This window comes from Salmo trutta, chromosome 5 (assembly GCF_901001165.1).
Source record: "Salmo trutta chromosome 5, fSalTru1.1, whole genome shotgun sequence".
Taxonomy (NCBI): Eukaryota; Metazoa; Chordata; class Actinopteri; order Salmoniformes; family Salmonidae; genus Salmo; species Salmo trutta.
The window spans coordinates 42,679,453-42,703,778 of NC_042961.1; the positions used below are offsets into that span (position 1 = coordinate 42,679,453).

Consider the following 24,326-nt stretch of genomic DNA (forward strand, 5'->3'; position numbering starts at 1 on the left):
AGGACATCTTGATGATATAAAAAAATGACTTGTTTACCCTCTCTCTCCCTACACCATAGAACACTAGTCTGCTAGTGAAGAGTTAGCCTAATAAATATAAACCTAATCCACTAAGTGTTTGAGCTCATCCCTCTTAATTTGTTTGTTGCTTCTTCCTCCAACGAGGATATCCTCAAGTGACGCTCTAAGCCATAGCGTCAACAACCCCAAGTGACTGTCTAATACTCTGTCAGATACTTCTCTAGCCTCTTGATGATTGTCTCTCGCCTTTCATTGTGTTTGATGGGCTATATTTTCCTCATCTCGTTCTCCAAAGACTCCTGATAAGGCGGCCATTTTAAGTGTGCAGCAACATTAGCTGTCTGACTCGGGTTTAGTTGACTACTTATTTACCCACATGGGCAGAGCTGAGCCAAACTTTAATTATGAGTGACCCACTTCCAAATATGTTAATTTGTTTTTAAAAACTCAAATTATTTACTGTCTAGAGATGACGACAGCTGTCCTATAATGCTCCTAAGAATTTCATTCTAGTTTGTGACTACTCAGCATTTAGGACTTATGCCTCTCTATACAAGTAATCTGTCTATTTGCAGAACTGTGATGCCGAAGGGCTGCTTTGACTTGTCTGATGTTTGGAAACCTAATCTGTAGCAAAGCATGAAAAGAGCTCCTTTTATGAGGTGATAATGGACTGCTAATTCTTCTGGAAGTTAAGCAGAGTGACCAATTGTTCAGTCAACGGTTTTATGACCTATTTGACTTATGACCCTGTCCACACCAGGGTTAAACAGGGCAGCACCTTGTCTTTTCAAATTCACGTCTACTCTCTGTGGCTTTCTTGGAATGTGTGGTCTCGCTTTTACGGAACAGCAAAGTACATGTTGGCTGTTTGTTTGCAGTGTTTTTTATCACCTACAATACCGCAACACCAACCGAAAAATAAAGCAGCTATCGTAATGTATTGTCATGCTCTAGACTGTGGTATTAAAATTATGAATAGGCAATATACTCAAACCAGATACCAAATCCTCTGTACCTGATAAATGGGTCTAATTTAGCAGTAAATAAGGTGTTTATGAGTTCTATTGGTGGCCCTTTGGCTTTGGTGACGCTCCCTTTTCCTCAAATGCAATCCAGAGGCTCTTGGCCTCGATATACTATTATACTATCTCACTACGTTTGGATCTGTTGGCTTTTCCTTCCTTCGCCGGCACACACCACAAACTGTATCGACTTCAATTAGTTATTAGCCCTGTCGTCCTCTCCCTTGTTTCCAGACCGAGGCAGTTTACTGGCAGTTGTTGTGTTTATGGTTTCCCCTGGCCAAAACGTGCATAAAGAGCATCGGCGGATGAAACGAGACTTGATTTAGTGGCCTCATCACAATGCGGTGTGGCGGTGCTGCTCCGGTGGCCAGCTTCCTACCTTTGTGTGGACGAGGGCCCAGGGGTGCGGCTAGAGGATACATGGCCCGCGCTCCGGGCTCCCGAGGCGGGGAAGGAAGCTCGGTGTCAAAGGCGCTCGGCAGTCGCTCTCCCTATTATCTGGGCCAAAAACACTCGCTCCTCCACAGTCCAGCAACATTAGGGCTTTCCTTTGTATGGTTGAGGACTATGACCGATATAAATGTAAAAGTTGATACTTAAGTCATTTTATATAGTTATAGTTTATGAAAATGTACATCTCGACAATACTTACAAAATTGAGTTTAAATTTGAACCGTTTCTTTGTGTCGAATCGTCAGGCCCTAAATGCTTGCTCCTCCTCATACTTCTGCTTCTCCCTCCTCCTGTAACCTTGAGGCCCCAAGTTCAACGAGTGCATAAGGCATATTTTTGCTGAGCGTGCCTGGGCCGCCCCCTTCCAAAGCCCCCCCCCTTCCCTCCCTCCTTCCATACTTCCCCCCCTCCTAAAACCTTTCACAGTCTCCACAAAGGGAATACATTATGTGTAAAAAAATTATTCCATATGATCTGTGGAATTCTCTCTCAATTGATAATAAAGCCTGCCTTACCTGCACTGTTCTGTTTTTCGTGTTTATTCTGTGACTTGCTGACTCGCTTGTATAGTTAAGCAATAAGGCCCGAGGCGAGAAGGTGTGGTATATGGCCAATATACCACGACTAAGGGCTGGTCTGGACACAGCCCTTAGCCATGGTATATTGGCCATATACCACAAACCCCGAATGTGCCTTATTGCTATTATAAACTGGTTACCAACGTAATTAGAGCAGTAAAAATACATGTTTTGTCGTACCCATGGTATACGGTCTGATATACCATGGCTGTCAGCCAATCAGCATTAGGGGCTCGAACCACCCAGTTTATAATAGCTTATATAACGACCTCCCTGGGAAGATTTTTTTCTGAACTCTGAGCTGTGCTGTCCTTTCTACTCAGCGTTGTTTGCTGTATTTGCTGTTGCTGTATGGCCTCCCGGAGTGGATTGGCCCACTGCTGGCATGTGTTTAGAGGAGTCCTGGTGTGTTCCAGGTGAGCCATGCCAAAGCTCAAGTGGCTTGGACCTGGCCCCAGCACTGCAAATGGGAAGTGTTTTGACAGGGCTGCCAACTAGCCAGCCAGGGTGAGGACCAGGACTACTGTACACGCCTGCCGTCGGTGTCAGTAGAGAGATAGTGTTTTCACTTGCCTTTTCAATGAACAAAAAAAACTTGTCCTCACTGCTTTCCAAGGGCTGGTGTTTTCGGGGGATGTTTTTAAGCTCAATAGATTTATGGTGTGGAAATCCCACTCATTTGGTCCTTGTTGGCATTGTACGTACGTTTGTGGAAACTATCTGAATTGGAAAGTACATTCAATGCAAAGCCTACATATTTAATTCAAACTGAATGTAATGAGCATATCAGCAAACAGTATTGTTCCTACATACAATACCTTGACTGTTGTCATGGTGGATTATTTACATTATCTCCTATCTGTCTGTGTAGACATTTTGGTGTAGACATTTTGGTGTAGACATTTTTTGGTATTTGACTGCTTTTTATTATTCATTTGGCTTTTTTCACTCTGGTTACTTTAACACAGTGCAGATGTGATGGCAAAAATGATTATAACTCCAAATAAAATGAATAAACAATGAACTACCATAGCATAAAATCAGCTCAGTACTACATAGCCTACCTGCTAGTTTGTTGATAGCACAACAGGTTGCCACTTTTGTTAAGCGTTTGTACTTGCCGGGCGTCTGGTTTTGACATAGAGTGTGTGTGTGTGTGTGGGGGGGTTCCCCCAAACGATGGAATGTGTACCGAGGCTGAAATAACAAATGCATTTGATGCTAGGTTGTTAAAAAAAGGGTTTAATGGCACTCTGTTCTAGCCCTTTGCATTTGTCTGAAGGTGAGGAGACAAGGTGTTCTAGAATGGAAACAATTTATGTTTGTGGTCCGAGGCACTCGCTCGCAATGTTTTCTGAGGCACACGCTCTCGATTGCGACGGTGAGGGGTGATTAGGGAGGGAATCAGATCACACTCAGGAGAACACAGAACAACGCTAACAGTAACACACAGGGCAACTATTCACCTTCTCTTCCCTTCTCTTCCCTTCCCTCTCTGCCCTGTTGCTTGGGACCCTGAGAGTGAAACATGTCCCCCTCGAAACAATACACGAAGGCCCAGCTTTGCCCCGCTGTGTATACCTTCCTGAACACACACACACACACCCGCTACCCCTCCGCCCCTTCCCTACCTCATCCAGCCCCCCACCCCTACCCACTGAAGGTTTGGCTTCACAGATAAAGTGAAAACGACATGCTAGGATGACTGGGAAGCAGCAAGGCAGCTTTTGGAAGCTAGCTGTGAAGCCTGGTGTAAAGACCCCCATTGTCAGGCTGAGTGGACAATCCTAGCGAACTGGAGGAAGTGGAGGAAAGAGCACCGAGGGAAGGAGGGAGGGAAATGGGGGAGGAAAGCGCACCAGGGAAGGAGGGAGGGAAATGGGGGATGAAAGGGGGAAAGTGGCGAAAGAGGGGAATTCCTGATTTTCCTCCAAACGATGGAAAAAATGTGGCAGTTGTGTGATATTTAGGCCTAGTTCTGCCGTTCCATGTTTCTGTAACATGGCGCCCTGCTCCTGCTGTCATCCGTGTGAATATTTTCGAGAGATTATAAAGTCGGGAGCCTCGTGGGAAAGAGTGAAAAAGCTTTATGAGGACAAATCCAACCAAAAGTTAACTGTAAATCTCTCCCTCCCTCAATAGGACCTTAATAATGAACGCCTTTCAAGGCTCTGACAAAAAAAAAACCCTGCAGAATTAGGCCACACGACAGGTGTCTTTGTTCTTGGTACTGTATCATCCCTGTATTTTGGCAACAGCCCCCCAAAATGGCCTGCAAAATAAAAGCCTTTCACATTTTTAGCATTCTGACTAGAGAGGGAGGGGGACTGGGCTTGCCATGCCAGGCTGTCGTGATACCCACCTTGAGTATACCTCCTGTGTAATTTAGGCCTAATTTGCATACCCTTTAATTATTTCCTTTTAGATACATCAATTACGACACATCGATATCCCTGTGGCACTCATCCAGGCCCAGTTCTTAAATACCAGGCTTTGTGAGGCATTGTTTACGGCTTTTCAAACAATTTAGCAGTTGGTTCCCTCTCCAACTGTTGCCCATATAAACTGGGGCTGTGCTGCAGCTCTGTACCCAAACCACGTGTTGTTACGGCTGCAGTGTGGCGCCGAGGGGCTGCCCCGGATGGAGCACCGAGATGGGAGCACTGAGACGATTTGCTTCCTATAGTCGTTGCCATGAATGCGGAATGCCATACACTCATCAGATACGCTCTTCAGACACTGCAGCTCCACGCTGCCACACCTTGTGAGGAGGAACTCATAGGTTGGAGGACTTTGTGTGTTTGTAGGGATAAAAGTGGGCCACTGCTAAACCATATCTACAACGTGCAATCTGGAGTTTTAGCTGTGGTAAATAAAAAAAAGTTACGATCGGCCCTGCGTGGTTGCGAGGGAGTTGTTTAGTTGTGTGTGTGTGGGCGCGTGTGTGGGCGCTACTTTGTGTGTTTGATTATTGATTTGGGAGATCCCCATGGCGATAGCTCCACCAGGGGTGAAGGAGTTCTTTACTGCCTCTGGAACCCTGCCAGATCTCTCTGACGTTGTGGTGGGCACACGGTCTTTGTTTCTCCTGAGTTATGCGAGAGCATGTGCTTTTCCAACCACTCAGCTCTGCTCTGCTAAGGCGGACTGCTCCGCGTGAGCCTCCAGCTAAACTGGATGAGCGAGCCCATCTCAAAATCTTGCAGTATCAGGACTGCAGATTGCTTCTGTTACCCAGAAATGCCGCTGAACACCGTCGACCAACAAATGTCTTTACGTTTGGCTACACAATTTCCTCCCTGCCCCGACCCCCCCCCCCCCCCACTGAAACCTCATCCCAGGTGTGGTACCGTTACTCGGGCACCACCCTCCTCGATTTCCCCGTGGCTGGCATTGATTTAGCCCGGCCCTGGCATGGGGTTTAAAACGTAATTTAGCTAGCTTCGATGTTTGGGCTCATTAGCAGGAAAGGAAGGGTTTTACTGGCCTTGCGGCATGCAGACATTTTTATAACACCGACTCTATGGCCTCTCGTCCTCTTATAGCCAAGCCGGGTATTAGGAACCGTTAAGAGGTTTTAACAGTCTTTACCTGAGGACATTACAGGGTGAATGCTGGGGAGTGGAGGAGGGTGGAAACATTGGAAATCCAACTGTTGATATCTGCTAGTAGTCTGTTACACCGCAAAGCTCCGTTCTGGACCCGTTTACATTTGTGGTGTTCAAGCACTAGAGCGGTACATTTGGTTGCTTGATCTCCATTGGATGCCCATCTCGGAGGAAATGTGTCATCATCAAAATATTCAGACAGGTTCTCTTCCTGTTAGCTTTCAGGACTCCATTGTCAGCCAATCCAATACTTCTCCATATCTCAATCCCAGCAGAAGATGGAGCACAGTTGTGCGAGGGAAGAAAAAAAACGAATAAGAGAACGTTCTGTCTTCATTTGCACCTGTTTTTATGTCTTCCCTATTGAAGTTACGTCATGGCAGTACAAAAAAAAGTGCTTGTAGACATCTGTTGGCAGTGTTGGTAGTCAGTTTTTATGTTTGTAAAAACACATTAAACACCACTCCGTTCCAAACATGGGTACCACTGCCAGCGAGCTGTCTGAATGAGTGCACAGCTTTGTTCCATTGTCTGTCTTGGGCCAAGGCCTCTCCGCCTTGCCTTAGATGTGGAATTATATGATCCAATATGTCATCCAACGTCGTAATTAAGGTGTGGGAGGTCGTTGGCGTTGTGCGTGTGGGTATGTTTACTTCTGTGCCGTTGGCACAGGGTGAGGGTGGCAGAGATCTTTCGTGGCCTCCTGCCAGTGGGGATTCTGTTGGCTAAGTCAGCGGCCAAAGGCTTGCGGTTGTAAGCATTGGCTAGTGGGAGTCACTGGCATCCATCATTGGCTGGAGTTCACAGTTATAAAGATATGGAATCCTCCATTCACAATTAAGATTCTTCAAGTATTTGTTTTTCCTCATAAGCCATTTATCAGACTCTTTTATCCAACGCGGCTTACATGTATGCGCGGGTACATTTTACATATGGGTGAACCCGGGAAACAAACCCACACTCCTTGCATGGCAAGGGCCATGCTCTACCAACTCAGCCATACACGACCTTGATCAGTCTCCATTGGTCAGTGTATAGACATTTGAATCAAAACTAAATTGATTGCAGTTTTTACAACGTAACAGTTGATTTTTGTCTGATACTCATTCGGTTACGATGAGATTATTGGACAATTTTACCCCTGGATATTATAATAACTTTTTGTTGTTGTAAAACATGAACTTCCAGGAATATGTCATAATTCAACTTTCACAGACCACCTCCTGGAGTTTTGCTAAAACATCGACTTCCTGGAATGTTATTGGAAGGAATGTTCACATAATACTGTTACAAAAGAGAGGTTAGAGAATGTTAGCCGGCTAACCCGCCAGAAACACTTTTTCTGCTGGCGTTTGTCAAAGCTGAAGATCTACCCGACTACCACCCGGCACTTTCCTAGAAAACACTTTACACCACCTCCTTCCCTCCCGCTTCTCTCTCTCTCTCCTCCCCCTTCTCTTTCCATCCATCCATTTCTTTCTCTCTTTCACTCTTTCTTCCTCTCCCTTTCCCAGTCCAAACGACGTGTAGCAGGTTTGAACCCCTCTCTCCTTCCACTATCGCTCTCTCTCTCTCTCTCTCTCTCCTTCCACTTTCTCTTTCTTTCTCTGTCTCCCTCCATTTCTCTCTTTCTTTCTCACTCTCGCCCCCTCTCCTGTCTTTATCTCTATTTTTCCATCCCTCCATTTCTCTCTCTTTTTTTCTTTCCCCCTCTCTCCTTTTCCCAGTCCAGACGGCGTGCTGCAGGTTTGAACCCGCCACTGTGGGGCTCCCATGCCACTCATCAGCAGGGGACCCGTGCATTTGTCTCATAATTATCAGACAGGGGGTGTGGGAGGAAGGGATGATAGGATGAAAGAGCAGAATCACACAGCCCCTCCGTCAAAGGTCTGTCTGTCTGTCTGGGTGGGTTTTCTATGATGTGGCGTTGTGCTAATAGCAGCCCCTTCCCAAAATCCCAACCCCCCCTGTCCCATGCAGTCCCACACTTGAGAGCTGCCTCTATTGAACCATTCCCGTCGCGAATTATCACGCATCATCACGATCCCGCAGACACACACGTGCACGCGCGCACACACACACACACGCACACATCCCAACTCCCGCTGGTTCATTCACAAATACAAAACACCCCGGTAGCCTCTCTCTCTCTGTCTCTCTGTCTCTCTGTCTCTCTCTCTCTCTCTCTCTCTCTCTCTCTCTCTCTCTCTCTCTCTCTCGCTCTCTTTCTCTCTTCTTTTTCACTCTACTTTTCCTCCTCTATCCCCCCTCTCCTCCTTCCTCCTCCTCTTCACTATTTGCTAAGAGTTAATGGACTGTTTTGGCTAGCCTCCAGGCGGTGAGTGTCACCTCATTAGCCCAAACAGCCCCCAGACTGGTGAGAGAGAGGTGAGAGAGAAAGAGGGGGCTACGGCGGAATGTCATTGGTCCTCACCCCCCACCCCCCTTTACCCCTCCCTTTCCCACCCCCACCACCATCATGAATGAGAAACACGCATGCATAATTAAATCTATAGTATCACCCTTCCCTCCCCTCCTTTCCCTCCCTGCCTCCACCACATATAAAAGGGGAACCTTGGACATTTGCCACCGCCAAAGATGGCTCCTCCTGGTCCTGTGGAAAGTGGCATCAACCTCCTCACCACGTAACCCATTATGTTACCCCAAGACTAGCAGCTTGGGCAGTGGGCAAATGCAAATGCCAGCTAGACAGTCAATTAAGCGACAACAAAGCAAATTGTGGGTCTGAGGCATACCAAAATCATTCTGTTGCTTTAACGCTCATGTGCTGATGGGTGCATTGTTTCGACATGATAGGTGTCTTAGCTAACAGCCTGGAACCAACATAGTGTGATGTGTGTTTGCACTGTAAAGAGCAGTTTTGTTTGTGAGGCTTGAGCTTAGGTTAAGGTTATCCTGTCTTAATGCTGACTTCCCAGTAAGTCGGGGGGGGGGTGTAAAATGTTATTTTTAACATTGGAATTGTCTGCTTCCTGCTTTTGAGCACTTGTGTAGGTTGTAAGTGAAAGCCTGATCTAGTTTAAAAATATATATGACAGAACCTTAGTAGTGTGACTGGGACTTTGAAGTCATGTAAAGCACTCTGTCATGTCACGGTCAGGCTATGTCTTGCATGGCTGGAGGCTTTGTCATGGAACAGGTTACAGCTGGGAATGTGTGTGTGTGGAAACAGTGACTGGGGCAGTGTGCGGTGAAGCCCTGCCTGCATGCTTTTTTTCATGGGACAGCCAGATGAGCCTCTGTTGTGTTGTCTGCATCCCAGGCCCTGACCACAGAGCACATGTATGGCACAGCACAGCTCTCAACAGGAGAGTGTGTGTGTGTGTGTGTGTTAAGCTTGCAGCACTTCAGAGATCTCAATTCTCACAGACCTGAATCATTTGTGTGTTTAATAGTGTGTTTATCTGTGTAATTTCATAGTGTGTGTATGCATCTGTGTGTTTGTGCATATCTCAGTCCACATGAACAGATGTCGGATCTTAGTTTGAGCCAGTTTGCTACAGCAGGAACATCTTGCAGCAACAGGATATCTGAATTATTATGTGGATTATAATAAATGAACATTTTATGTAGGCGTTGATACAATTTCAAAGTGGAAATTACAAACTTCAGAAGCCTTTTTAAACCTCAAATACACTACAAGTTTGAAATGTTGTGCATTGCAGGGAAGTTCTCCTGCAACAGGGTGATCAAATTAAGATCCTACATCTGCATGTGTGTGTGCATACATGCGTGAGTAAATGTGAGCATGCACATACATATGTGTATATGCCCACAGTCTCCTCTCTCTGCCCTCTCTCTCCTCTCTTCTCCTGTCTTTGTATTCCCGGCTACTTACCCTTTCCCTCTCTCTCTCCTGGTCTGGCCTGGCCTCATTAATGATGTGTCAGCCGATTCAGCCCTTGTTCCCGTTCCTCTCTGGAATGAATGTGGGCGATGCCACACTGTTTGTTGACCTGAATGAGAAGTCTGTTTTCTCGGGCTCTGTAAAAGCACTCGTCTTTTCACCCCCGTGAGAGTTTATGGACGAAACAGCATTGAGTCCCCTAAAAAAGTTTAAAAGAAAGAGGAACCGGTCTCCAGTATCATTAGTATGCACATCTCTTCTTCCCCAGAGGGCACACACACACACGGGTCATTCTCACGAAACTGACATTTGACCAAAACATTCTCAAGTGTCATTTTTCATAAAATTTCCTCTTGGATCACCGAGATTAGGATCTGTACTTATCTATTTCATAATTATCATTATATTTTTGGATCATATATTATGCATTTTAGCACAATTTAAATATTGGTGCATTACAGTAAGGATAAGCAGGTTTCGGGGATGAGACTGCATGTTTCGGTAATGCGTAAAGTATAGTTTGCCAATGAAAAACTGTACTGATCTCTATCAGAGATTCAGTAAACCAAAATAATCATCAGTGTCATTTGTTCATCCCAAATAATACTAAAATCACTGATCTTAATGCAATTTATTAAAATACATCTTATTTCAGTGTAAGTATTGTAATTACATGCATTTATTTTCAAAAGTCAAAAGTGGATTTAAACGTAACAAGGTGACTTAAAAAAAAAGTTACAGTTAATATTTGTGTATTAGTACATGGATTTTTGTGGTTGTAAGGTATTTTAGATGTATTTCTGGATTGGATGGGATCCTATGGGCAAACAGCATGACACAATATGCCTATAGGTATAGGTAAGTGTAAAAGCAGGTACACATGTCAAAATTGGGGATATCCTCCTTTAAGTGGTGGGGTTACTCTTTGTTGAAACACAAACTGCAGATTGTGACTTAAAGTAAGTTAAATGGGGTTTATACACCCAATATTTCTCAACAAACCCTACTTAATCAAATAACTGTTGTTTTACAAAAAATCTATACAATTGTTCCAAGTAAATAAATAAAGTTTACCAGCACAGCACACCCATTGACTATACATTAGAATTCGCTTATTATCATTGCTGAAATTGAGGTTCTCATTACTGAAACGGACCCAAAAATGATGTGGTAATGAGAAATGTGTGTTTCGGTAATGAGAGGCCCATAGCTCAATCTGCAAATAATAGGAGACAGCCGTAATGAATCAGCAAACAATTGACCACATCACTAAAGCCCATTCATGCCTCCATGTTGGTAAGGTAATGGTTCTCTGACTTTTTCCCAATTTTAGCTTTTTAGCTGTTTCGGTAATGAGAAGGCAAAGTGGGGTAAAAGGGGTGTTTGAGAATAAGAACCGCATTCTGAAGGCATATAAGCAAATCAAATAACTTAACTAGTGCTCATCGAAGGACTACTCCTCTAAATGATGCATCATGGGTGTATAAAACTTTATTTAAAAACTAATTGGAGTTTTTACAGGAACTTGAAAAGTTCCTGTTGTTACGGCAATGAGACATGTCCACAGACAGTGTTTTTACATAATAAATATTATAGTTTAATGTAAACTTCAACTAGTATACAATTTTTATGATTTATGGACAAACTACAGCAACATATTTAGTATTTTATTCAAATAAGTTGGATTTTTCTAAAGTAGAATTGTATAAAATGACCTGAGAATTTAATCCAGACGCATTTTGATAATGAGAATATGGGGTGAAAATGTACAGAATTCTGGTGAAAATGTACAATATTTTTAAAATAAGACCTATTTTCAGAATTATGGTTGATTTTTGCAGCTGCATCATGATTTTGGAATTCAATTTCCTACAGACATGTTTAAAAGTGGTTTCATGAGAATCATGAGAACCCCCGCCACACACACAGTTTCTGTAGCTGTCTGTGAATGCTTTTGCCCTGAAAGTTGTATGGCCCCCCCTCCTCCTCCACATCGCCCTCCTCTGTCTGACCCTGTCTGTCTGACACTTGATTCCTACGTCTCAAAACCTGACAGTCCCACTGTCTCACTGTCTCGTGGGTGTGTGCGTGTTCCATTCAAACAAGTCTGTGGTGTCTCTCCGTCGAATAAAAAGAAGGCAAAATGTCATTGTTCCTTCAGTCTTTTCAACTTTACCCTCCTTGTCTCTCCCCACCTCCCCCTAACACTCCCACAAGCCTTAAATGTGTTCCTAGACAGGCTTTTTGTATCATGTCTGCAGTCGATCTAAAGCAAATGTAGCTGAATCTAATTAACATGATAGAAGACTTTATTTGTCGTTGATATGCTACTTAGCTTTTGAGTTGCTCAAAAGCCTTATAAGGAGGGGGGGGGCATTCCTAGAAGAATGCTTTGCTGTCTTCATATCTGTCCATTCTGCGCACACAGTAAGATTTATACGTTTCTTAACACATTTACTGCTGTTTTCTGGGTCTGCGTTTGTATGGGCTCGTTTTACCACACATGCTCTCTAGGTATTGGCAAAGGATGAGTTCTCAAAATGGCCGTCAAACTTAGCATGTCTTCCTCGTCTTCTTTCCTCGATATTGGTTTCTTGGCAGACAGGTGTCGGCCTTCAAAGAACATTTTGATACGTTAGTGCATTAGATGCCAGGGCATGAGACTGCCATTGTGCAGACTGGCACACATGCACAATGGCCTCCCTGGCATGACAAGATCCTCCCTCCTCTGGGTAGATTTCCTCACCCTATCTTTTGTTTGGCTTGTTTGGGTTGCGGCTCTCTCCGATAAAGGCCACTTTGTTTAGTCAACAAAACGAGGGAGAGAAGGGGCAAAAAAAGAGAGGGAGAGAGAGCGACAGAGAGTGAGAGAGAAATAGAGGGCCACTAAGAAGAGAGAAAGAAGGGAAAGAAAGTGCGACAAAAAAAACCGTGAAAAAGGTTTAGGATTGAGAGATACCATGTTAGATGTAGATGGCGATTTAGAAGTGGAGAGGAAAGCATATACCATACTATACAATTCTGACTAGATAAGAATTGATACAGCTGACACAGTTCCTGATACAGAAAGAGAGATAAATGTTGGCAGGCACAAGAGGAGACAAAAGAGATACTGTTACAGACCCAGAGACGGAGATACACAAAAGTATGTGGACACCCCTTCAAATGAGTGGATTTGCCTATTTCAGCTCACCCGTTGCTGACAGGTGTATAAAATCAAGCACACAGTCATGCAATCCCCTTAGACAAACATTAGCAGTAGAATGGCCCGTACTGAAGAGCTCAGTGACTTTCAACAAAATCAAATCAAATTGTATTTGTCACATACAGTACACGTGTTTAGCAGATGTTATTGCGGGAGTAGAGAAATGCTTGTGCAGTAATATCTGACAGTAATATCGAACAATTTCACAACAATATACACAAATCTAAAGTAAAGGAATGGAATTAAGAATGTATAAATATTTGGGCGAGCAATGTCAGACTAAGATACAGTAGAATAGAGTGTATATATATATGAGATGAGTAATGCAAAATATGTAAACATTATTCAAGTGACTGGTGTTCCATTAAGTGGCCAGCGATTCCAAGTCTATGTATATAGGGCAGCAGCCTCTAATGTGCTAGTGATGGCTGTTTAACCGAATTTAACGTGGCACCGTCATAGGATGGCACTTTTCCAACAAGTCATTTTGTCAAATTTTAGCCCTGCTAAAGCTGCTCCGGTCAACTGTAAGTGCTGTTATTGTGAAGTGGAAACGTCTAGGAGCAACAACGGCTTATTCGTGAAGTGGTAAGCCACACAAGCTCACAGAACGAGACCATAGAGTGCTGAAACACGTAACATGTACAAATCTTCTGTCCTCGGTTGCAATACTCACTACCCAGTTCCAACCTGCCTCTCGAATCAACGTCAGCAAAGCAAATGTATGTCAGGAACTTCATGAAATGGGTATCCATGGCTGAGCAGCTGCACACAAGCCTAAAACCACAATGCTCAGTGCCAAGCGTCGGCTGTAGTGGTGCAAAGCTCGCCGCCACTGGACTCTAGAGTAGTGGAAACGTGTTTTCTTTGGAGTAATTAATCACACTTCACCATCTGGGAGTCCGACGAACGAATCTGCACAAAGCAAGGTCGAAGCAGAAATGGTTTGTCAAGATCGGTGTGGAAGAACTTGACTGGCCTGCACAGAGCCCTAACATCAACCCCATCGCACACTTTTGGGAGGAATTGGAATGCCAACTGCGAGCCAGGCCTAATCGCCCGACCTCAGTAATGCTCGTGACTGAATGGAAGCAAGTCCTCGCAGCAATGTTCCAACATCTAGCGGAAAGCCTTCCCAGAAGAGTGGAGGCTGTTGTAGCAGCTAAAGGGAGGACCAACTCCATATAAATGCCCATGATTTTGGAATGAGATGTTCAACGAGCAAGTGTACCTTTGGCCATGTAGTGTAGCTGTAGAATGCAGTGATGGAGCAACATGTAAGAGAAAGCTAGGATCTGGAACCGGGCCCACAACGATGAGGTCATCATGGCTAAGCCGTTAAGGATAAAAACCAGGAGCAGAGGAGGACACAGGACAAAGTCCACACACACACACACACACACACACACACACACACACACACACACACACACACACACACACACACACACACACACACACACACACACACACACACACACACACACACACACACACCATGGCTATGTGCACCAGGATAGACCGACAGACAGATGGACAGCTTGCCTACCCCTCTAACGGCTTGCTCCTCGGCCAAACTGGTGCAGAAGAGGGACCAGAAAGTGTGGCCATGTCAAATATTTACACTACACACAGCTGTATTGTTGAAATATTATGGGCCTAGCGCTGCCGCAATTAGGCGATATTTCTACGTCTCTCTCGCTCGCTCTCTCTTTCTCTCTCTTTTCTTCTCTCTCTTTCCCTCCCTCCCTCCCTCGGGCCCCTGAGATGCGTCTTGGCTCGGGACCCATGCTTCTGGCAGCCACAGCTATACATGTGCACAGACCCCGGGTGGAGCAGTCTAAAATGGCTGCCAGGCGGCTTCTCTCTTCCCTCCCTGAAATGTCGACGTTGGTATGCATCTGCGGCGGCGTGTGTGTATGTGAGAGCGTGTATGTGCCGTGGGACGTGTGTGTTTGTGGGATCAGGTGGGTGTACTGCAACGAGTGAGTTTGTAAAAGTATGCGACTGGTTTGATATACACAGTGGGTTGGGGGTGGACTGAGAGTTTCTTCGGGGGGAGTTATGGGTATCATTCTGAGAGAGAGAGAGAGAGAGAGAACAACAGGTAAAAGAAGCCTTCACAATAGCAAAGAATCCACGTTGTGCCATTATGCATAAGGTACGAAACAAACTCCATACATGTCAATGTCGATACTCAGTACTCCCCACAATCCCAACGTGTCAGTCCTCCTCACTCAAATCACAGCCAAGATCCTCAAATCCTCTGTTTTGCTTTTATTTTCTCCTCCTCCTCCTTTGCGGGCCCAGTTTGTTTGTTTAAACAAGTGGCAGGGACGGAGAGGTGCCAAGAAACGTTGTTTTTGGAGTGTGGCTGTGTCTCTGGTATCTTGCGTTGTGATCCGGGCCTTGCCAAACTCTCAGGGCAGAGCCAGAGCTCTACCTCGCAGACCGAGACCACACTGTTTATTTACGGGTTGTTGGCGCCTGTTTGAAGACGATTGGATTGGTCTTGGATTGGTCTCCATTTGGAAGGTTTGATGCGTCTTTTTAATGGAGATTGGAGATATTCTCTGTAGAGGGAAGTCTTCACCCCTGTTTTCATTTCTGTGTCAGACAGTTTATTTCTTGTATGCAGACTTACATTTACACAGCATACAATTGTACAAAATACAGTGCCTTCAGAAAGTATTCACACCCCTTGACTTTTTCCACATTTTGTTGTGTTACAGTCTGAATTTAAAATCGATTAAATTGAGATACTTATGTAAATGTATTATTTCTGTATTTAATTTATAATACATTTGCAAACATTTCTAAAAACATGTTTTCACTTCGTTGATATGGGGTATTGTGTATAGGAGGATGAGGGAAAAATAAAATATTTAATCCATTTTGAATTCAGGCTGTAACACAACATAATGTGGAATAAGTCAAGGGGTATAAATACTTTCTGAAGGCACTGTAGGCACTTTCCATTTTTCTAGTTAGAATAGCGGTTATTTGGAATTATACCTTTTAAATGTGTTCATATGTTGATTTTATTATTAATTTCCAAAATATATATAAGAATATTTTCAACCCTGGCCTGATCGACTGCTTCTATGTGGCTATCAACACACTTGAACTTGAACTGGGATTTGAACTTGAACCTGAACTTGAACTTAACCTCAAGCTCCCACAACAACCTCCTACACCTCCCTAGCTACAGGTCAAGGGTGAAATGTATGTGAGATGTCAGGTGTTTTCCAGTTCTCAGATGTATGGTGCTCCCTCAAACCTCTGAGATGAGTTGACAGTAGATGCCATATGCCTGGATCCCACCTCAACTCTTCCAGGTGGCTCCTCTGTAGGCCTACAGTACTGTAGGGCAGCAAAGTGAAGATGCTGCTTCTGCTGCCTGGGCTCTTTAATTGCCACGACCATCTGGTCTTTTGTCAAGGCTGCCTGTTCACTCACAATGGTGTGTTCCATGTTAGACGAAACAGCTCCCCACCTGTTCTCTCACAATGGTCTTTTCCATGTTAGATGAACCAGCTCCCTACCTTCTCTTTCTCTCACAATGGTCTGTTCCATGTTAGACGAAACAGCTCCCCATCTGTTCTCTCACAATGGTCTGTTCCATGTTAGAAGAAACAGCTCCCCACCTCTCTCTCTCTCTCTCTCTCTCTCTCTCTCTCTCTCTCTCTCTCTCTCTCTCTCTCTCTCTCTCTCTCTTTCTCTGTGTCACTCTTTCTCTCTCTGTAGCGCCCTCCCACTTTCTCTCCTCTCTCTCCCTCCTCCCCTGTCCCTCTGTCTCTCTCTTTCTTTCTCTCCTGGGAGAGGGCAATAGTTGACAGTTGTAACTAGACTGATGGATGGGTCTGAAAGTGGCATGAGGGTGGGAGGTGCCAGGGCGGCTGGGTGGCTGGGCGGCTGGGCGGCTGGGTGGCAGGGAGCAAGAAAGGAGGAGGATCTCCCAGCAATCACTTACTGTATGGACGTGGTTCCACACAAACCATTGGCACAAAAGCCCCCGACTGTGGCGTGTAACATAGAATTCGATCTCGTTATACAGTATTTTTATGGCGTGCCAGTCAAATGACAAATGTGCTTGCATGATGTGCCCGAGAAGTCAATAGCACCATACAGTTTTTTTTGCTGAAATAATGTGAATTGCCATCCAGAGAGTCCTTTCTTTTCAGGTAAATGGTAGATTACAAGCTTACAAAAGAGACAAGCTAACAAACTAAACAGCTTAGAAAAATAAGTTGCACCTAAAAGAGAGCAAGCTATCGGCGTCGGCCTTCCCTGTAGCTCAGTTGGTAGAGCATGGTGTTTGCAACACCAGGGTTGTGGGTTTGATTCCCACAGGGGGCCAGCACAGAAAAAAAAAATTGTATGATATGTATGAAATTGTATGATATGTATGAAATTGTATGAAATGTATGCATTCACCACTGTAAGTCGCTCTGGATAAGAGCGTCTGCTAAATGACTAAAATGTAAAATGGACTTCCCTTGTGTCCTCTGTATCCTGTAGAGAGAACTCAAAGTTGTGACTGTTCAGGGTTAACCATAAGAGGAGATATTTTTTGTTTAACGTATGGTGGTGTTGTTCTCTACCTATTTTGTCAGTGTTGAGCCGCAGCCAAGAACATTCTGTTTTTGCAGTGCCGTTTAATGGTCATAAATCTCTGGGGGTTTTTTCTTCACATTTTTTTTCTCTCTCTCTCGCTCTCTCTTTCGTTCTCTCTCTCTCTCTCTCCTTTACATCTAAAATTAAGCTTATGAGAGAGGGAAGGCTCTGCAGCAGCAAAAGGAGTGTTGTGTTGCAAGGCGAGGATATCTGAGTTCACCGTCTCCCGCCTCTTGTCCTCACTTCTCCGCGTTAAAGGCGTAGGGCACAGGAGGAACACGTGGGGGGGGGGGGGGGCTGTGGTGAATCATTATGGAACTCAAGGCAAACACAGCCTGGCCATTCAGTGTTGTACTGTTGTACTTTTACCCCCTCGTGTACTGCTTTTTCCCTGGATGGTTGGTTTAAGCGGGGGCTTGTGGAGGGAGGGGGGTTGGGGGGGGGGGGGTCCTCCTCTCTTCCTCTCCCATATGTTGTTGGATTTTGGGTGACGGCGATGTCGCCCTACTCCGGTAGGCTGACGCTACAGTAGGCTTTGTGTGGAAGAGCGGGTGTGTGGTGTCGTGAGGAACTGGTGTTTATGTGAAATTTAAGTCAGCTCTTTGGAACTAATTTGCAACTGCAGACCTATGTTATATGATATGAACTAGTGTTTATGTTGTCGGTGTCGTCCCCCTCTGATATGCCTGGACTAGTTCCTCACTACTCTACACACCCGCTCTTCCATACAAAGCCTACTGTACTAGTTTTTAGGTGAAATGAAGTGAGCTCTTTGGAGCCACTTTCTATTGCTGACTGTATATGACATGGTCAAGTGTTTACGTTAAAAGCCAGGCTCTCGTGGGCATCGTTTGAATATCTGTTAGTGTTGCGTGGCGGTTGAGCCGCGAAAAACGGACCTGGCGGTCGGCGGTGACTAACGAGCATGATGGCGGCTGAGGAACGCCAGTTACCCCTGCTTATCCTCTTCCCAAAGGTGCTGTAAGGTAACATCGTCAATCAGAGGGAGCGCTTGGAGGCTAAGCTAGGCTACCTTATGGGGAGAATTCCTGATGTGTTTCAGAGTGTACCCCTCCTGTTGCGTGTGCTATGTGCATGCTTCTCTCAGGCCGGGGCAGGGCAGGATGAGGCAGAGACACACCATGTTTTTCCGAACCCAGGCCCTGTCAAAATTCAGACAGAATCAACCAGTCTGTATGTGAAGGTCAGGAGAACTCTTCACCTCGTCTTTTTTTAAATCTTTTTTTTTAACTTGTCTTATTATTTCTTTCCACCCCTGTTGAGCACTTCTTTTGTTCTGCTGGCTTTTGAATGTAGCCCCCTCCCCCACACTCCCCCCGCGCCCCCCTTTTCTCTGTCTCCTCTTTTTTTTTAAACAACAGCAAATACCATTGCACATCTGGCTTGGTCTGTCAGGACTGACACGTCTGCAGAAAAATTACGATAAAAACCTCAGACACATTCTAGGGAAGCTGAGGAGTATTCATTATATAATCCCCATGACTCCAGCTGATATTATGTCTAGGTTGAAATGAAATCTGATGACCAACAGCACCTTGCTTCCTTGTTTTTGGCCACCTGTCACATTCAGGGTATTTTTGACGTGTCCTTATAGTATTGGGTCATTGTATTGCTTTGGCAACACTGGGTGGTTACCATCCGTGCCAATAAAGCTAATTTGAATAACTTAAATTGATAGAAGAGTGCTGAACTTTGATGACCTTTTGTGGTATTTAATGATCTGAGGTTCAATGAAATGACGTGGAACAGATGTTGAATTGACGTCTGTGCCCAGTGGGATGGTTCTATAATACTAAGCATGGTTCTCTATCTGTGTTACAGACTCACAGCAGTCAGGAAGTCCCAGTAACAATGAGCCAGGCAAGAACCCAGGTATGTACCTGAACCTCACTGTCACGGTCCTCCAACCTCTGTCCTGTCAATCACAGCTCTATAGTTCCCAGTCCCCTCTCTGTACTTGATATGGTCTCGCCTGGTAGACGATTCCAGAATCTGTTTATGATAGTTACTCTTTGTGTGTATGCTCTCACCTGGCATAATTATCTTTAAACAAGATGTGACCTTTCACAGTTATGCAGACTACACCCATTTTAAGGTTTCTATGGAATTACAGATTCATTTAATCACCTTGTTGGAGGATAACTTTTTAAACGTGTAGTGTACCTGAGGTTTAAAAAGGCTTCTCAAGTTGGTAATTTCCACTTTGAAATTTGAGACTTTATTTTACAAAAAATGTATCAACCCCTACAAAAATGACCATTAATTATAATCCACATAATAATTCACAAATTAAGATTCTACATCCAGGGGCGAAAATCTGATATAAACTTTGGAGGGGACAATTACATTAAATTTTCTCAAGAGTAATTCCTGGGGGGGACACCAAAAGTAGTGCTGTAACACATAGCCTACATTGTAATATGGTAAATGTATATTGAGGAACCAAAGAAATAAGGTGTTTGCCGTACTCCTAACTACCGGTACCCAAAACTACACAACTAATCACAACAGCAATACCATTGCCTTTAACAAATCTTAGTTCAGTCACCAGTTTAAGTTGAGAGTGGGGGTATCCATGGCATTTTCCAATTATGTTCCTATTTTACAAGTCAAAAAAATTGAGAACCTTTCATAATGTTGCCAAACAAAGACTCAACAAACTTACCTGAGACTCCCCGTCTCTGCCAGTCTGTCCCTGCATATCTGTCCCCAACTCTGCTGTCTGTGTGCCATATGTTGCCTGCTCTGCCTAATGGCATCATTGTGAAACATTTCCATTAGAATTTCATTTCTTTCTTATGAGCATTTTATCAACTAGTCTTTGAGATATTAGGCTACTAGCGTTCTTACTATGCGTTTTGGTGTATTGAAAAATACTCTGATGTCCGTCTTTTATTTTTCTGCCATTTTTCTACCTGGCTGGCTGGCTGGCTACACACACACACAGTGTGTAGGTTATTTCCAGTAGGAGATGGGCTTCTATCATCTTCAATCATTTTATTTGGGCTTCGATCTAAAAGGTAGCTAGCAAATGTGAAACGGATTAAAATGACAAGAGTTGACAGCTGTATGAGTTCACCATTTACACAACATATCCTGCAACCTTTTGTAATTTTAATAGTTTGTTTCATATTGGCTGGCTTCCAACAATAGCTGAATTTGCAAAGCTAGCGAGCACCAATTCAGTTTCAGTGGTGTTTGCTATAATCTTTGCTACCCGGGTTAAATAAAGGTGAAATAAAATAAATAAATTAAAGTTCCCTTGTGACAATTTAGCTTTTGCAACGAGACCATTAAATATATTTAAGACAATGGTAGAAGAGAGTGTAGTTCTGTTCAGTTTGGATTTCAGTTTATCGCTAACCTTATCACAGGGACTTTGAAGCACTAACTTACATCATCTGCATGCTGACTCCATCTTTGACGACGCCACATAAATGGAATAGGTACTAGCTAGCTTAATAGTTAATATTTGCGCGCTAGCTCTGCATATTCAGCTAGTGTGTGTGTGCGATTGACTGGATTAACCTCACGTCAGTTACGTGCATTGAGTGCCTTTCAGACAGAAGATACGACCTCTCTGTTACCGAGCAAGCTAAGGAACTGGCAGTGGATCAAACCATTGTGAGGCAAAGGGTGGGGGGGTTGCAATCTTTTGAAACTTAAAAACGCGCTATTAAGTGTCTATAATCAGCACAATTGCTTTCATTGCGTATTATTAATATTATTTAAATTACATAGTTATGTTTCAGTGATATATTGGGGGGGACAAATCATATTTTTCCCAGGATGGGGGGGTCGTGTCCCCCCCGTCCCCCCCGGGATTTCCACCCCTGCCTACATCTTTATCAGCCGTCCTCCCATCAGCAGCCTCCACTGGTCTAGACACCAAAACAAAACCGATGTCTGAATCTAAGAGACAAAAAAGATTGGGAAACACGAAGGCTAGACAATTATGTGCTGCTCTCTAGTACACTAGTAGATGTCTGAGGCCATAGTTCTTGTCCTTGCCAATAAGGGTTGGATAGCTAAGCTACGTCTAGTAGCCAGTCTGCTAGCTAGCCAAACAAAATGGCCACTGTTCCAAATCATCTCCGGCAGCCTGTTGCTGCTTTCCTGGACTGACCTGGACTATGTCATCACGGGCCAGGAATGAAAATAGAGCAAGAACGTAATTAGCTCCGTACCTCAAGAGTAGGTTCTGCCTACCCTGCATGTGCGTCTCGCTGCCAAGTCAAACACTGCGTTGAGCCAACGTTGAGCCAATGACTCAGGCCCCGTGAGGGCCTCCCTAGCTGCTCCCACTACAGTGCCACAGTTCCCCTGTCATTCTCTGGGACGCCCGCTGGCTTGCATTGAGGAATTAGGAGGAAGAAAGTGCTTTTAGCTGCCAATCGGAATCTAGACTCACGCCCCCCCCCCCCCCTATGTTGTTGGCACACCCAATGGTCCTGCTCAGAACATCAAAGGATGAAATGTCGAAGTCGTTTTGGATGTCAGTGACATGTCTGTCTGAATGGCTGACAGACTGACATTAGCCTGGTCACAGTTATGTTTGTGCTATATCGCCGACTCCTATTGTCATGACAAACATATAAACAGCACAAACTGATCTGGGACCAGGCTAGACTGATGGGTCATAATAGTTATTTTTCTCACATTCTGGGCTCCATACATATTGTACTTCAAAGCCTCCATGTTTCAGTATTGTCAATATTGCCATTATTCAGGCTGGAGCTGTGTTGGGTCGTGTCGCTATGGTTGACGGGTATATGATGGTTGCTCTATTTTAGAAAACAATATTTGGCCAAGACTTTTTGCTCGTCCTGTGTATTGTAAGCAGGGAATCAAGTAATGATTTATTACTTTAGCAACAGCTCGAATCACTACGAATGTAACTTACTCTTAGTTACGAGAACACAAAGCATTGGGTTTAATGTTGCATTGATATATTGTCTATCTGTGTTTTTTTGTTTCTGCAGTTTACTTGGAAGACAGCTTCATCAAATCAGGAGTCTTCAGTGTTTCAGAGCTGGTGCGTGTGTCCAGAAGTAAGTATATACTTTATCACCATCGCCCTCAATACCCCTTATCCTCATTGCCGATTCAAAACAGCAAGCTTCACAGTACAAAAACAGAAAATCCAGTCGAGCAAGTCTCCAGCATTAGAATACAACATGAGTGTGTGTACAGTACACCGGTGTGTATGTGTGTGTGTGAGACTGTGTGAGACTGTGCGACCGTGTGTGTTTGTATAGACTTGCCTGCCCTTTTCAAAGACGATGACGGATGTTCTTTCAGGAATCGCTCTCCCCAGCTATCTGAGGACAATGGTCCCCTCAGGCAGGATTTACCTGTATGCCTCAAGGGCTGTTGTGTTCTATCACATACCTATGGGATGTTGTGTCCTGACCTCTAACATGCCTGGGGTACACTGAGAACTCACTGACACTGACATACAACTCCTGTTTTCTACTTAATGTTTTTTTTTTAAGCCCCTCTGTAATTTGTACTGCCATTTTTGATTTGTTGTTTTACGGATTGCGGAGTAGACCTTTTAAGCCAATTGAAATTCAGTCAGTGCTGTGATTTTGCGGTTCCAAAATGCACATTCAAATTAAAGAAGAGGAAAAAACGTGAACAGGTGTTTTAGCATCGTTGTGATTTTGCGCCTGGCATTGGTTGGACTCAGAAGTCAGGGTTGTATTTTCTTTAACAGACGGGGTTAAATGACTTGGCTGGGAGACAGAGCAAGTGGTATTACACACAGTATGCTATGCCAAAAAGAGAGATAGAGAGTGAAGGAAATAGAGAGAGAGAGGGAGAGTCTCGTTGGCAGTAAATTAAAACACAAATGCCCTTGGGTAGCCAATGCCAGGGCTGCCATGGGTTGCCAGTTCCAAGACTGCAGTGCTGGGGTTGGAGCTCATGCCAGTGGTGAACCTCAGACCACAACAGACCCCACCACACACTCCAGTCTCTCGTCGAGTCCAAACCAATCTACCCACCCACCCACCCACCGCCCTCACAGGGCTCCCATCGCGGGCGGCAGCTTCAAGAGCGGAAGGAGCTTTTACACAGTGCCCTAGTTATCACTCAGCTGTCCTCCCTGAAACAATATCCCTCCCTCGCGGTTGCCAACCACAGGGTGAAAAAAAAGTCGACTTTCACACAGTGGTGGGCTGTGGTTTCTCAAAGCATATCACACATAAGAGCACCATGAAAGTGAACTTCAATGCACTTATTCATATGTGCTTGACCAATTACAATAGGTCATTGAGAATGATCCAGCTGAGCATAGGACCAATCAGAGAGCTGATGTGTGTGTGGCCGAGTTCATGAGTTTGCATTATGCTGGTGGAATGCAAAGGTTCAATGATTTTCAGTCATGTGAGAGGGGATCATGTACACTGAGATCATTTCAGTGAAGTTGTGGGCCATGCTCAAGGTCACATCATATCAAAAGCCTATCACAGCTTCAGCAGGCAACCAATCAGCAGGCCAGTGACCAGGAAGTAACCTCTTTTTCTCTCCCTACTCTTCAGCGCCCATTACCCAGGGGGCAGGGGTGAACTTCTCCATGGCCGACATGCCAAGTCAGCCGTACTACCATGACCTGAACTCCAGCGTGGGCCTCCATCGCTCCCTCTCCTCCCCGCCTGGCAGGTCAGTCTACTGCAGGACCCTGCTTTAACCCCACTCTCCTTCTCCCGCATCACACCTTGACCTCTGAACTTTGAATGAGATGAAGAGGGGGGGTGGATGCAAAACTGATTTCAGTTTTCTGTCAGAGGGGCAAATTGATAATCTTACTCCATCATGTACTTCCATATTTTAGCCATCTGTTCTAGTTCAACTTTATTAACACCCACACATCTAGACAATACGTTAGCAGTAAAGATATGACATTTTTCCAACATCAAGGGG

At 44.6% G+C, this 24,326-nt stretch overlaps 1 protein-coding gene across 6 annotated transcripts in view; it reads left to right on the forward strand.

Annotated features, from left to right (window-relative positions):
* Positions 1-24,326, forward strand: part of LOC115194212 (nuclear factor 1 B-type) — an 83,711-nt gene that overhangs the window by 31,797 nt on the left and 27,588 nt on the right. For 5 of the 6 annotated variants that reach the window (XM_029753693.1, XM_029753691.1, XM_029753695.1 and 2 more), the window contains exons 3-5: positions 19,221-19,271; positions 22,382-22,450; positions 23,945-24,065. In XM_029753693.1, coding sequence (XP_029609553.1) covers positions 19,221-19,271; positions 22,382-22,450; positions 23,945-24,065 — 241 coding nt within the window. The remainder of the gene's footprint in view (positions 1-19,220; positions 19,272-22,381; positions 22,451-23,944; positions 24,066-24,326) is intronic. The other variant, XM_029753694.1, reaches the window with a different exon arrangement.